Genomic DNA, 14,651 nt, shown 5'->3' with positions numbered 1-14,651 from the left:
ACCGCGGCGACTTGTTTACGTTTTGAAAACTCCCCTATACTCCCGGACAGCAACAGTGATGGTCGCGGTGCGCCGGTGCGTTTAGTTTTTCACAAAAACACTTCAACAGAGTTAACTCAGGAAATGCGTTATAACGCGATATATTGTAAAGAATTGTTTGATCTAAACTATCTTTTTTTATGACTTGAAGAGCTTTGATGACGATTATTTGTATAAATATCTTGAAAGACATCCACTGTGGCACCGGAATCTCATGAAACTGAATAGTGTTATTATTTGGTTTCAGTATGACGTTTATTACCTTAAATGAAGACTAATAGCTTTCTAATTTTGCCTGTTTAAAGTAACTGTAATATATCTGCAATAGCGATGTTGATTTGCTGTCTGTTATCGAGGAATGGTTTAGCTCGTTAAGTCATAAATACTGTGGCCCATCATCTATAAGTTACGTACACTTCACAGATCGTAAAGTCTCTAAATTCAGTAGTGTAGTTATCGTTTCAACGCCAGCGTTAATGAGTCGCTAATTTTAGGATCGAAACTTAACCCCCAAAACGACATTCCAAAGTTAAGTTCGTACAGTAGTCCAATAGAACAACAAACAATCTGAAGTACTATTGGACGATTTGTAGTTAACACCAAACTCTAACCCATTCTCTTTATAATCCGAGTACGAACGCAATCCGCCAGTTCAGATAATTACAATAAACAACCGCAACAAAAGAACGGAGGAAACGAAGACAATTCAACTGGTCAAACACAAAGTGGTTCCTATCTTATTTTGAATCTTGGTACCGTTTGAGTTAAGCTCGATAGAAGAGTTTTCATTCTTATATCAGACACTGGGCTGAAAATATTTAAACCAAAATTGGGTTTGTCTAATGTTTTGGATCAAAACATTACTTGTGTTTGTGTGGTGGACTCTTTGTTTATCATGCTATATTCAGTCACTCTAAATTTCCAGTACGGTGGTCTAATTTGAGGTATTGCGGCTGTCCAGTTTAGTCCGCTGATGGATTCCGGTGTCAAACTAAGTTAACTTTCCGATCAGCAACACGCTCGCAACGTTCCACGCCATTACACGAGTCAGTTGCTCCATGCAGCTGGGTTTATCAGTCAGGCAGGTGTAGGTGCTGGGCACGGATTACCGCATGACACACTTTATGCAAAGGGGCCGTGTGACGGTGAACTTTCCGTTTCGCCGTCGCCGCCAGACAACTTAATCCTCTTACACACAAAAGATCGAATCGCATTTAGCGCTCTTGAAAGCGCTTGCAGCTTAATGCAGACACAGTAACACATTTTGGGTGTGTACAAATCGACCGCTTTCGTATATATGATAAACATCCCACGTAACTGGTTTCAAAAACCTTTATATTTTTCGTTAGCACGCGCTTCAGGGGCTTTGAGTTTTCTTTGGGCGCCAGGCAAGCCACTGTAATTAAACCCAGCCTTGGTGTGTGGACCGGCAGATACAAAACGCCGGGAAATCTATGCTCACTTTTTCTCCCTTCAGAATTCGGTGCCACACCGCGGGAAAAAGTCGGTAGTAATCATTACCCCTGAAACCCGAGATTTCTTTGCGGTTAAAGCTGCTGGCGCACAATGGAGAATACGCATTACTCTTTGGGAGCGCACAGGGTGTTGAAAACACGCGTTTTGTGTGAATGTTCTTGTCCCAAACAAATCTAAACCCCGCAATTCGAAACTGCGTTAAATTTTACGATCCAATCAATAGGCAAAATTCCTTAACCTATTAAAATTATTTCTCAGTATTCGGATTACCTGATCCCGACCCATCAGACAACGCCCCTCAGCCCTTGCCACAACCCCTGGCCCGTCGCAGCTCCGGTTTAAACAATAAAGCGACCCCACCACGAATAACAGAGGAGCCTGCCAATGCCATCGTTGATGATACGGAAGTCACTGTGCGACTTTACTGCCGAGCAACTGGATTCCCCGACCCCACCATAAGATGGCTGAAAGATGGCCAGCCTTTGGACAGCCAAAGTGGTAAATTGAAATTTTATGAATCATTTGTTTTTTACGTTGCCTCAATGTTGTTACAAATTGTGCCTACATTCGGTTTGAATATAGAATCGCCAGTATTTCTAGCAGCTAAACGAGCTGTGTGTAACAAGTTAACGCTTTTGTGTGGTAATTATTATACTGTTATATGCCATATATGGTTATGAAGGTAATTACGTAAACTATATACCATAAACAAATCTAAACAGACGTCTGCAGTGTGACCGAGCACCACTTTAAACTTAACGAGTTGTAGGAGCACTTGTACTTCTCAACAAGTTTTGATTGCTTGGCTAAGGTTTATGCAATTCTCCCTTTACAGTTCGCGGGATCATAAAACTTGCACCCGGAGAACTTATGTTCCTAAATGTCCGACACAGAGGCGAAGATGCCAATACTGGGACTTATCAATGCATTGCTGTGAATAGTGCCGGAGAAGCTCGAAGCTCAAACGTAACTGTCCAGATGGCAAGTAAGTGGCCGTTTTTGCACTTCAATATTATCCTAAGCAAAATTCGGTGAAGTAATTCTGTAAAAACCATTAGATGCTTGATTGTGATTAGAATGCTTGTGTATTGAGGAGCGTGGTCAACTAAGCCTTATTGATTGAGTCCGCAATAAGATCTATAAGAAATTAAATTGCCTTTTGATTTCTGTTCTACAAACCATTAGTTTACATGTTACGACATTGCCAGGCATGCCGTGTTATCACATGATATACACTATGCCAATTAAAGTTATCGCGCTACGGGTTTATTCACATTCTGGCACGAGCTTTTGTTTACCTTTGACGTTTGACACATAACGTCGGACATTTTAATAATCTCCTCATATGGCAAATCACCGTCTTATCGTTTGTCTGGCTTGGTAGAGAACTGTTCCGTAAGAAATCGTGTGACTTGTTTTGTCTTATCGTGGAATCTTATTCTGTTTGTTTAGTGTTAGCACTCGTGCTGTTAAGCCATATTTTCTCCGGTTAATTTAATACATGTTGGCTGTAAAAGAAACATTAAGGTTCAACAAACGCCATAGAAGGTACATTGTGCTTAAATAAACAAACGAAAGGGATCATGTCACTAAAATACCAACCGTACGACTCAGGGACGCATTCCGTTATTGAAAAGTGTCGTAACTATTTCTTATGTGTGTTTTGCTGGAACAGGAGCAGCATTAGTAGTGTGACTACGGAGATGGTGTGGGTCACCGGGTAAAACAGAAATGTTTGTCGTCGAGTGGCAGATATCATCTCGGCGGTATTTGCTTTGCAATATTCCTTTCCCGGGATCCATTAGAAGACCCCTTTGTGAGGGTAATTGAACCAGCTCGCTTATCAGTGCACGACAAACACGCCCGAGCCCGGTAGTAATTAATACGTCGGTATAATACAGCCTAAATCTGCGGGCCATCGTTTGTGGCAAAATAATTCGATTCTATTTCGGTCCACAATGATTCCGCCGTCGTCGTCGTGCTAGTTCTACGTACGGGAAGCCGTGGGCCGGTTTCCGTTTAGACCCCGCACCCTCGTTCATATAACGAGCGCTGGACAAAAGCTGAGCTGTTATGAATAATAATAGTAATTTGGCAGGAATCAAGAGTCTAATGTAACAATAACGCGCAGTTGTGGTGGTGACATTTAGCGTCCAGATTTTAAATCGAATGAATGACCCAACCCGTATTCCCAACATATACTGCTTTTGTGTTCGTACTGATGATATATATATAAACATGACGCAATAACCATTTTCCTTCCCAAATTGCGTCTAGTGTAGAATTACTCGCAAATCGAGCTACCGTACAACGTGTGGCTACTATCCACGTCGACGTAAGAGCATCGTTTCTCTTATTACTCAAATAACACTGGTTTCTGTCGCACTCTCAACCTTTGAAGTTTATTGAAGTCGGTTTGGTCGACCGGTGCGTTGCGTTTTATTGCTCTACCCACCGTTGGTTGCCCGGTTGCTGGGCTACGAGCTCATATTTGCTTCTTCGATTCGTCAAAACTTTGCGGTTTTCCGATTAAGCCTGAGAGCTGGGAATATAAAACTGTGAGATCATGCTAAGTTGACAGAAGCTGTTTGCGTTGATTGATAAATCAAACTTTAATTAATTTCACCCCGAATTGATTTCTAAGGTTGAATCCGCAAAGATAAAGCTGTGAACGTTCTTGTGAGATTTGTGACGTATTCCAGCCTTTCTTTCTCTGTAACTTCGCATGGTTTCCAAGTGGTGCTGTAGTGTAGTGGTGCCTTTGCTCAAATAACCTTATCCAGAAACCGAGTTTTCGCATTAAATCAGCGTCAGTGTCCAATTTTCTGGTTGCCTTATTTTCACCTTTAACTTCTTTGTGATTTTATGAGACTTCAAGTGTGATGGATTGCATTGAAAACCCGAAACCAACCAATTAAACGAGATAATCTTGCTAAACCAAGACAGATAGGGTTAGGTCTTAATCTTTTAACAAGTTGTTACTGGAACAGCTGAAACTAAACTGTCAGAATTCCGGACCTGGGTTTGTACGTTGTGATTTTCAGCCGTTTCGCGGTTTTGTTTATAAAACGCACATAACCGTCGTTTTACTCGAGTGTTATGTATGGTGCCAGTGTGACACGTGAGGTAAACAGCTTGATCGAACAGTACACGTGCACGGGACATCTATTTCCGTTGAAAGTTTGCGTGAAATCGTTCGGAACAGAAACGCAGCTGTTCGTTGGTACTTCGCTTTGTACGTGGTCCCAGTTTGTTGGTTCGAGCCGCTATGTTTTTGTTGCTTATAAACCCTGACACGTGGCGTGTTGAGTTATACCGATTAAATGATTTGCGCTTCCAAAATGTTTGGAAACAGCTCATGTTAACCAGATTACGATAAGCCCCGGGTTCGATTTTTAAGTCGTAATTGGATTCCGTCCCGGGAAATTTGTTGCCAATTCTGAGTCACCATGCCAAAGTAACTTGTTCGGAAGAACAAATCTGGTCTCACTAATCTAAAGTAAGGTCGTTTTTTTTGGTGGGCTATATTGTTGGTGGACTTATTGCATTGCATTGTAGTTACTTATAAGAATATGTGTTGTATATTGCAAATGTAATTATGGATTCTTTAACAAAGCGCATGAAATGAGGAAGGAGGTAGGCTGACCAAGCAAGTCTGTTGTGGTCGATATCTTGTAGCCAGGACTACATATTGCTGTATAATTGCTTCAGCCACCCGCGTCTTGTGCAGCTTGTTTCGCATTTCTCGTTGTTGTGCTCAAAAAACGATCGATTGTGCTTAATAAGAAGTGATCGATGAGAAATTGTTCTAGCACAGGACAACCTTCATTTATTGGCTGTAATATCGATCCCTTTGCTCCTTGGAACTGCGTCCCTAAGACTCTGCCAAACCAGATGCAAGGAGCAGAAATGTAGAGCCAATTCATCATACGTTTATTGGAAGGGTTAACCAAATTACCGGTGCCCAGGATCCAAAACAGTCGAGTCGCCCCGGCGTCTGTAAGAGGTTGTATATATATGCATGTGGTGCTTGCACGAGAATTCCCTCGAGCAGAATGCTACACTTTGTGTCGCAAAATGCGCTTTTGGTAAACAGTATTCGTAGATGAACGCCTGTTTGTAAACAGTTATTAGCATGGGCGGAAGGTGCTGACGACCTATGTCGCCTTTTTAGTATCGGATTTCTTTGCGTAATATGTCTGTTGTTTCGGTCGACTTACACCTCTTAGTGTGTTTACCACTACACATAACAACACATAATGCACTGTGAATGTGTTTCTAGCGAAAACTTGCAGCTAATAAGGCGGCCCAAATTAACCCATTAGAACAAAAGGATTTCGAGCAAAGCCCTTTTATCTTTCGCATCCACGGCTGTGCAGGCATACAGCTGTCAATCAAATCGAGTCATTTCTCTTTTTCTTTGTCCAAATTTATCTTGGCATTTTTAAATTGACTCGCGACCTTAACAAGAACTCGAAATCGAAGATAATTACCTCAATACGGACAATGCCTGTCGAGCTGTTGACACGTCACGATAAGATAATAGGGGTCAGGTTGCAAACGAGTCAACCCCCAACCCTGAGTTTAACTCATAATGTTTGGCCGTCCTGGTCATCGTGCTCATCTATCCGGTAGGTTCAGATTCCTACCGGTCTTTAGCTCTTTCAGATGTCGTAATAGGTTGGCCAAGAATTAACTGTTGATCCCCTTCGGGACGATGATCGGAAATGAATCATTTATGGTTCAAATTAATGTCGCACGTCATGCACCCGCGCTGCAGTGTCATGAACTCCGTACATTTAGCAGCGGTAATATCCTCTGCCTGCAAGGATGGCAAAAACTGCACCTTGAAACTATTATTCTGTATCAACAGCCGTTTTAATGAACTTTGGGCCTCAAAGAGTTTTTATTTTCACAAGCTCATATCTAATGCATTATTCAGCGCCACACCAGGACAGGATTGCGTTTCAATAATCCACGTTTTCACTTAGAGTCTTAGACTGATTGCGAGATTGGATACAGCCGGTTATAATATAATCCTATAGCAAGGTTAGTTGCTCTACTGTAGGAGGGATACCTCATTACCCTGGATCCCATCTAAATAATTCAGAGCCATGTGTGCGATGGATACTATGGTATGTTCATCGCTATTCTTCTTAGTCCGCCCTTCTAATTGAATGCACATTGGTTATGATGGGGCAATGAAATATTCACGAGGCGTCACCGCTTCGATGACTTCACGGCACGACGACCTTCACCGCAAAGACGCGTTGCCAGCGGTATAATTAAAAAATCCATTTAGCAGACCGACGGCCTTTGAAGCTTATAAGCCTGTCAATCGTCGAGTGTTACTACCCGAGACTCGATCTGCTTTCGTCTAAATACCGACCTGTTTATACCGCAGGGAGACGCAGTGTGTATACCACAAACGCTTCCAAATGCTTTCACCCAATACCTGGCATTCATTGGCTTTTAGAGCTCGATTGCAGAGTTGTTTTAAACGAGACACGACGCAGCAGACTCCGTAGAAAAAATCTGCAGTTCCAGGGTCACGGTCTTCCCACTCCGCATGATTCGCATGCGTTGCTTTCATTTACAGTTGATCAGCAGTACGGCCCGTTTAACCCCAAGTGCTCTGTGAAAGTGGTCATATTACAGGCCCACCTGTTATATTTGTTTGCGTTACCCTACTGACGGAAATCATGCGAGAAATCTGAAACCATCATAAAATTGTGGAATGTTAAATTGTGTAAATTTGGCGACACGGAATTGTTTTAGCAGTTTTCTAATCGATATCTGCAAAACACAAACATATAAAAAAAAATTTTTAGTTGTCGGATAAAAACAGAATCGAATTGGTTTGATACTTCGTCGCCAAGCAAAGAAAACGTTTCACTCGTCGCCTTGCCAACGGTGGTTTGATGTACGCTACCCTGCTTTGATGGATCGGTCGGTCAGCGGACACGGCTGACTAACTCTTGATTGGCCGAAATACAGGGCATCGTGACAGGATAAGGGGCATTCACTTGCCTTTCACCGCCGCGTCATATCACCCAATTTCAGAGGCCGTGAGAGAATAGTCGAAAATATTGGGACAGGTGCTGGATTTTAATGAATACTTTATAGCTAGGCGTCGCTTTGTGGTTTTAAGAACCTTCCTAAGACTATATTAAGCAACCTGTACTTTTGCACTGTTGGTGACTTCAGAGTTCCCACACAACTGGAAACTGTTTGTACTCTTGTACCGAGATATTGGGGGACGTGATCCGTTTAAAATAAGCAAAAACCGCATATGGAAGGGTCGTGGCATTTTACAAAACTATTTTAAGCGCTGGACCGACGGAAAAACAGCAATACCACACAGTGCTATATGTGTCCCGTATAACTTTGTTCAGTTTGTGATATTTCTCTTGTTCTTACCATCTGCCAAAACATGCAACACGACACAATATATTAACCATATCCAGAGAGCGCAGACATACGCCTGTTAAAATGAGCATATGTGTATGTAAGCCCCATTACCGCACGTTTGTATTGTTACGGTCACGTAGTGGTATCTGTTCCCACCTAAATACACATGGCCGCCATTATATTTGGACTTCGTTCGACTGTTGTCAATGTTCTAGCATAACGAACATATGTGCTAGTACGTTTTAACTCAATCCACACGGGTTTTCTGGTTAAATCGATTCGTTTAAATTCCTACTGAAGATATAACCTGTCAGATTTATTGAAACAACTCTTAAGCTGGTGTTTACTGTGTCCGACAAATAGGAATTGATACATTCTTCATATCCCTATGGTTATTAAGATCACGGGACTGTTTATAGTTGGCCTAGTGGATTGACTCCCCTTTAAACTGGATAAATCCGCTTTGATCCGGTTTCTCTGAGTAAACTCGCTTATTAAATCGTCCCAAGTTAATTTTCCCTTATCACTCGATGGGAGTAGGATCTGTCAGTTAGGTAATAAATTTGGCTGCCGTGCCGTTACCGTGTTGAGTATATAGGTAAAGTTCCTTTTGAAGTCACCGAGTTAGTTCAACGGACTTTGTCGTAACCGCAAAGTTTCCCCAACTCCAAAATCGACGTTACAGCCAGACGCTTTTTCCTAGGCTTTTCAAGTTGGGAGTAATAATCGCACACCTGGAATAACTCGTCAGTGGAGTTATTAGAAGCAACCTACGCGCGCCACGCGCCTCGTACACTTTCGATTTCTTTCCCCAACAAAGGCTACAGGTGTCTCTGAGCATATTTCAAAGCGGCCAGGCACGTCGCAATGCCCTAAGTCGCGGTTTAAGTTGTCTCGATGTTGGTTTCTGTCTGTAATTTGCTTCAGGGCGGTATTTATTGCGCGGGGGCCGGGCATAGACAGGTGTGTGGATACTTCTCAAACGTTTTCTTTATTTTGATGTCGATTACCGGTCATACTCAGCTGAGGTTAAAATGGGGTTTATGTACGTCACTGGGATTAGCCTGCGTATGGATTCTCTAAATGAAAAGTTGCCGCCGCGAGTTCACAAACGAAAGGCGACCGCAGACGATTGATCCGTCGCACGATCTGTCCAACAAACTTAAGATATTTCGGAAGGCCGATTCCGTTCAAACAGCAAGCTTAAACATTATTCATTGCTGCCCTTAGTACATGAGCGTCGGAATGCGGAAATTAAATCCTGTACGGTTTCTGTGTTTGGTGTATCACTGTAACAGGAGCAACAGTAATTTCCTCTTTCCTCTATCTAGCCCATTCTTTTGTATGATTACTTAATGGCTCTGCGGTTTGGAACAAAAAGGACGAAGGGCTATCCACAATTTCTTGCCAATTAGAGAATGTGACATTTGCCAAATTGTTTGGTCGGCCAGGCGTGCTTTTATTGTTGGAGTTTTTGTACTGACCTCTCATAATTGTGGGCGCTCTCAGCATATTATTTAAAATTCCAATTTGTTCAAGTCATCAAAAAGCTTAGTCAATATAATCATCTATGAGTTAGATCAATTTAACTGCCAGCGTGCTTCGTAAATCATCCCTCTTTATTAACTTGGGCAGCCTTGGCCATTATATAATTAGCGTCCTTTCATCTTGTGACAAATTTGCTTTGGACCGTCAGCGGAGTTTTATGTGTTATATTGTAGTTCATATATTATCTTAAATAGCAATAAACTGCTATTGTTTAAGCAGCTGCTGTGTTGGCATTCTGTTGCTAGGCTGCTACTGTACTTTGAGGCTGCGGGTGGCACGATATTCTGACAAATAGAGATCCATAAAATACGACAACCCCTACTGTGTGGGCCACAGCGAACGCGTGCTGGTTTGGCAAACAGTCAAGATACATTTGCACTTCAAAGTCGGCGTTTTAATTTTTTACAGTTCGCAGCATTTATCCGATTTCCTTAAAATGAGAAAGGAAATGCTGTGTACATAAGATGTAAGATTTACTGTTAAGATTGTCGTATTAAATCAAGTATCCTGTCCCTGAGCGTTTAATATCTGCTATCAAATCATTTCAACCTGCAGGTTACAATGTGGTTTCACAGAAAATGTTGGACAAACTATAAACACATCATCAGCCACTTGACTTAATTACGCCGCTGCCTAATTTTCTCGGTAAACTTTCCAACGTTTTCGATTTTGCCGCGATAAATGTCTGCCGTGGTTGCAATTTTCACTTTCACCTGCTAGTTACTCCCACCGCCGGCAGATTTTGTTACGTAGATCGAGGCCAGTGCTAATTTCGAGGCCGAATCGGCCTGATTTCCCATCAATTAACACGCCGTGCCCGCAGTAGATGGCAATCTAGTGGAGCCTTAGATTTGCCACCCTGTTTAGGGAATGAAAACATTTCCGCCTCCCTTTTATGACCATACACCGATGTCGGGCCTAAAACCAAATAGTCGGCCTGTAGCACTTTGATTGCACGTGCCAGACCCACATATTTATCAACACGAACGATTTGTCGCAAAATCCGCGACCAAGACGTCACGGATCGTTAATCCCCCAATAACTTTGTGTCGAAGCTGTTTTTATCGCCATCTTAGTCACCGTTCAATGGCTAAAACCCTTCGTTTTGACCACACTTTACGCAATGTCCTTGTGTTACTCACGCAGCAGTAACCTGACTCGATAAGTTGTAATTGAATTTTCGCCAAAGAGTTTCCGCTTGCCTCCCAAGTGAGTTATGTCTCGCCAAACAGCTTGGCCCTTGCGATTGGAATTATTCTTTTGCCAGTAATACGCCTATACCAGTTGTCGTAATGGTAGTATTAGGTTTTAGGGCTTGTCCCCACCCATATTATAACATCTGCTACATTTTCATTTGTCTGATGCTATCCAAATTTAATGTCCCGATAAAATGCTAACTATGCGAAAAGTTCCTTTTATTCCAAGTAACCTATTATACGTCAGTCTATCTGAGTTTGTCATTTGCCTTTATTGTGGACATGTAACGTAGACGTTTGTAGCAGAAAATTGTGATGGATCGGTCCTTTGTTATGGGGTAAAGTTTCGCAAAATGATTCTCACCAAGCGGCGAGTATATAGTGTACGACATAAAAAGTCATTTACGTGACTCAACTGTCTTCAGCGTTTGGTAGGTAACGACCTTCCTTATACGTCACGATTTCGAATGTTTTCTGTTCCGTTGAGAATCTTCCCGCTCATTCAACATATCAACAAACTCGAAATGGATTTCCCGTGGCGAGTTAACCCAGCATCCTGGTGACTAAGACCAATAACGGCATGAATCAGTTCGCTCGTAGGCCGGTAGGATACGAAGCTTATGTACCGCACACATAATTGTTCTATTTTAACTTGAAATCTTCAAGGATGTGACAGTGACGTCTTCATAAATGTCAATCTTCAGCGAGCCCGATTTGAGTTAAGGCAGCGGTTTTTAATGTGTATTTGGCTGCCGACGTGAATCCAGAGCTGCGGTCATTAAAATAACCAAGCTTCCCGACGTAGCAATAACTTTGAATGTAAATTGAAACTGACGAAACGGAATTAGACTTTCTCCTTCCTCGTAGCAACGCTAGACAACCGGCCACGTCCCCCGACAATAAAATCCGGGCGGAACCGCATTATCAGCGGACCTTGTGACAAAACGTATTAACGTCAACGTCACGGACTGCCGAATCAATAGTTGCTTAATTTTGATAACGTCATCACGCAGCCACTCACTTTGTTGCTGGTGGCGAATTTATTACAGCATCGTGCTGGGCGTATCGAATTTGACAAGCGACTTCAGCAGTAAAAGTGGTGGGGAATCTCTTAGGTGTAATTACCAATACAGATCCCGATGCTTTGCGATCGTAGTTTTGATCTCTGATCCATATTTTATCGTGCATAATGCATTCGACGCAGCGTATTCATCAGTTGTACATGATACGCGGAGATAATATCACATAACGTTCATCGTATATCTTCCATTTAAGATCTCATCCATTGTCAATGTTAGTCTCCCGTTCCTGAGATGGACGTTTTTCGTGCTAAGTAGAGATTACTGCTGTAATCTTTCCGCGGTCTTCAGTTCGCGTAAACCTTGGCTTTTAATAGCAGGTCGGCCTTCCCTTCGTATGTCGGAATAGAAATCAGTTAAAAACGCATCCATCATGATGAAAGTAAGATGCGCAAATTGCTTCGGCAAACTTTGTATGACAGAAAATACCAAGCAGGACCGAAGTATGCTGATGACAAAGTAGACGTGTAATTGGCGTGCTAACCGGCAAATGAATTTGTTTTTCTCATTATGTGAAGCCCTGCCAACTATTATTGCAAAATCATGCAATGCCATGACTAATGAGCGCACGGCGAGTTTTCTAGGCGGTTTAATGCTTGGGAAATGGGCAGTTGCAAAACCATTAAAATGGCTCAATGATTTTTTGTAATGCTTAAAATGCTCCAGAGAGATTATGGGCGGATAAGCCGTTGTTCACCTAGTTGCGTTCAATCCATGTTACCGGTCTTATATCCCAACGCCTTGTAATACTTGGTCAAGTATCATGCGCTCTAGATTTCATTGGTCTTACATGGCAATCCTGACTTATAAATATCGCCTAAAACTTACCGGTTGAATAGAGAACTTACAGTTCACGCTTATATTATCAGAAACGACGCGTTACATTGGCGGAAATGTCCCAACCACTAATTACACAGTAGCACGTTGCAGAGAAAAGTATATACCAATGGTTATAATGAATTGGCTCGGTTTCGTTATCGCGCGCGAAAATTGCCACTGTGACGGTTATGTGTACAAAATCATCATTGCCGTGATGTATGTTTCACTTATTGTTAATCAAGCCTATAAGAGCTAACTATTTCAGCTTTTACTGGCGACTAAACAACACATAACTATGGTAGCCAAACGGCCCATAACAGGAAACGGCAGCGGACAGACGAAAGTACAACACATCGGGCGAAGTCAAACACGTTTAAGTAGGAAAACGACCGTTTGTTGAAGTACTTATATGTTTACTTTATGCGTCGATTACCGCTAGCTACTACTACTTCTTAGTTTCCGGTCTGGTGAGAGTTACATTTTTGACGTTTCTAACACTATGCTGCAAATTCGCGTTCCCGCCCTTTGCGCTGGCCCATACATATAAGATCAGCAACATTATGTGCAGCTGCTGTTGCTCCTGTTAAAAAGCACAAAACAAACATCACATGTAAATGCCATTTTCGCTTGAATTTGACCACAAATTGCGGCTAAGTGGTTTGGCGTAATCGCAACGGTTCTACGTTTCCGCGGCGCCTGCTCGGAATCCCTGTGTTTCCTGTTAAGAATTTGGCAAGAAATGCGCTAAGACAAAACAAACGTATGTCGACAGGCGTCATCAGCATCAAAGGAACAATACAGCTCGTATTAGTTGATGAATTTTATACGTCTATCGTCAGTGTATATATATATACCTGCAACCTATAGTCTGGATCGTAACACCTTTAATTCATTTTCGGGGAGTGTTTTGTCGATTTTATTCGTAAACGGTATTGCAAATGTTGTCTTCGAATAACTGTGGCAAGCTACGAAGTTAATTCGGACGCTGAAATGTTGACTCAGACTTGTATTGAGTGCTCTCGGTAGTTTGAACGAGCCTGATAAATCTACATTGCTGTTCTCGTGCGTAGCGGCGAATCAAAGCTTGGGGGACACATTACGCAATTTTGCTTGCCCAACCACTGGGTAGTTGTGTACCAGGAATCCTGTATAACAAAGCTTGCCGTGTCTTTGTGTGGTATTGTTTTCTTAAGTTACATCGTGCACAGTTTTTGGCGTCGTGGCTGCGTCATTACCAGATTTATCATCTCCGCAATTTCACGTGTGCGGGATTGATCCGGTTTTTGCCGGCTAGGAATGTGGTAGGAAGGTAGGCTCAGACTCGCCGCCTCCTTTTAATTGCGATAAACAATAAAATCTTTCAAGGGGATCAAGAGGAAATTACAACCTTGCATTGAAAGCAGATTTCACGCCAATAAGACTGACGGCTGATTGAACGGCAGATCTCAACCTAGGTGGTCGGGATTCAACCTTCGCTCAAAACTGCTCTCTTGTCTCAACCACAGTTGTGGTGGAGTTCCTATAGTGAGTGACAGGGTGCGGCTTCCGGCACAGAGGGGGTGACTGGCTGCCCCATTTCCGCTTCACCCGAGAATAGCGGACCCTGTGCTTTAGAACAAAGCATTTAATGTTAAAACAAACTTTGGAGTGTTCGTTTTGGTTTTACTATAAGTACATAAGCTGGACGTGACCTGTGTACTTGGAAGGTTAAATACGGATTGTTTTTAGTTATTTATCCAACTCCTATTTGACCGATTCGACGTTTTCGTGTTTATTTCCGTGGAATTTATAACACCAGAGCTGTCAGTCGTTTAATATTACAGCAAATCCATCGACGCCTACAATCGAACAAGTGCGAAATGACATGTTCTTGAATAATTGATAACCTTGTCCCAATGCGACTGAAAATCGACAAACAGGAATATATTTATTGTCCCCTTGAAAATTACAAAGGACTAAAAAAGCGACAAGAGTGACTTTAAAATGAACTTGGTAATGCTATTTCAAACCAGCTATTGAACGACGTGGTTTGAAATTCTTTGAATTCTGCTTGGGTCGATCAGGACCTAGGTTCTATATCAAC

The 14,651-nt window shown here is 42.3% G+C and overlaps 1 protein-coding gene across 5 annotated transcripts in view; it reads left to right on the top strand.

Annotated features, from left to right (window-relative positions):
- Window positions 1–14,651, top strand: part of LOC149740197 (roundabout homolog 1-like) — a 40,705-nt gene that overhangs the window by 5,050 nt on the left and 21,004 nt on the right. For all 5 annotated transcript variants that reach the window (XM_089872035.1, XM_089872034.1, XM_089872037.1 and 2 more), the window contains exons 2-3: window positions 1,774–2,013; window positions 2,351–2,500. In XM_089872035.1, the coding sequence (XP_089728161.1) occupies window positions 1,774–2,013; window positions 2,351–2,500 (390 nt within the window). The remainder of the gene's footprint in view (window positions 1–1,773; window positions 2,014–2,350; window positions 2,501–14,651) is intronic.

Source organism: Ciona robusta, chromosome 2 (assembly GCF_009617815.1).
Source record: "Ciona robusta chromosome 2, ASM961781v2".
Lineage (NCBI taxonomy): Eukaryota > Metazoa > Chordata > Ascidiacea > Phlebobranchia > Cionidae > Ciona > Ciona robusta.
Note: the sequence above shows the minus strand (reverse complement) of the source record. Positions and strands in the feature narration are given on the sequence as shown.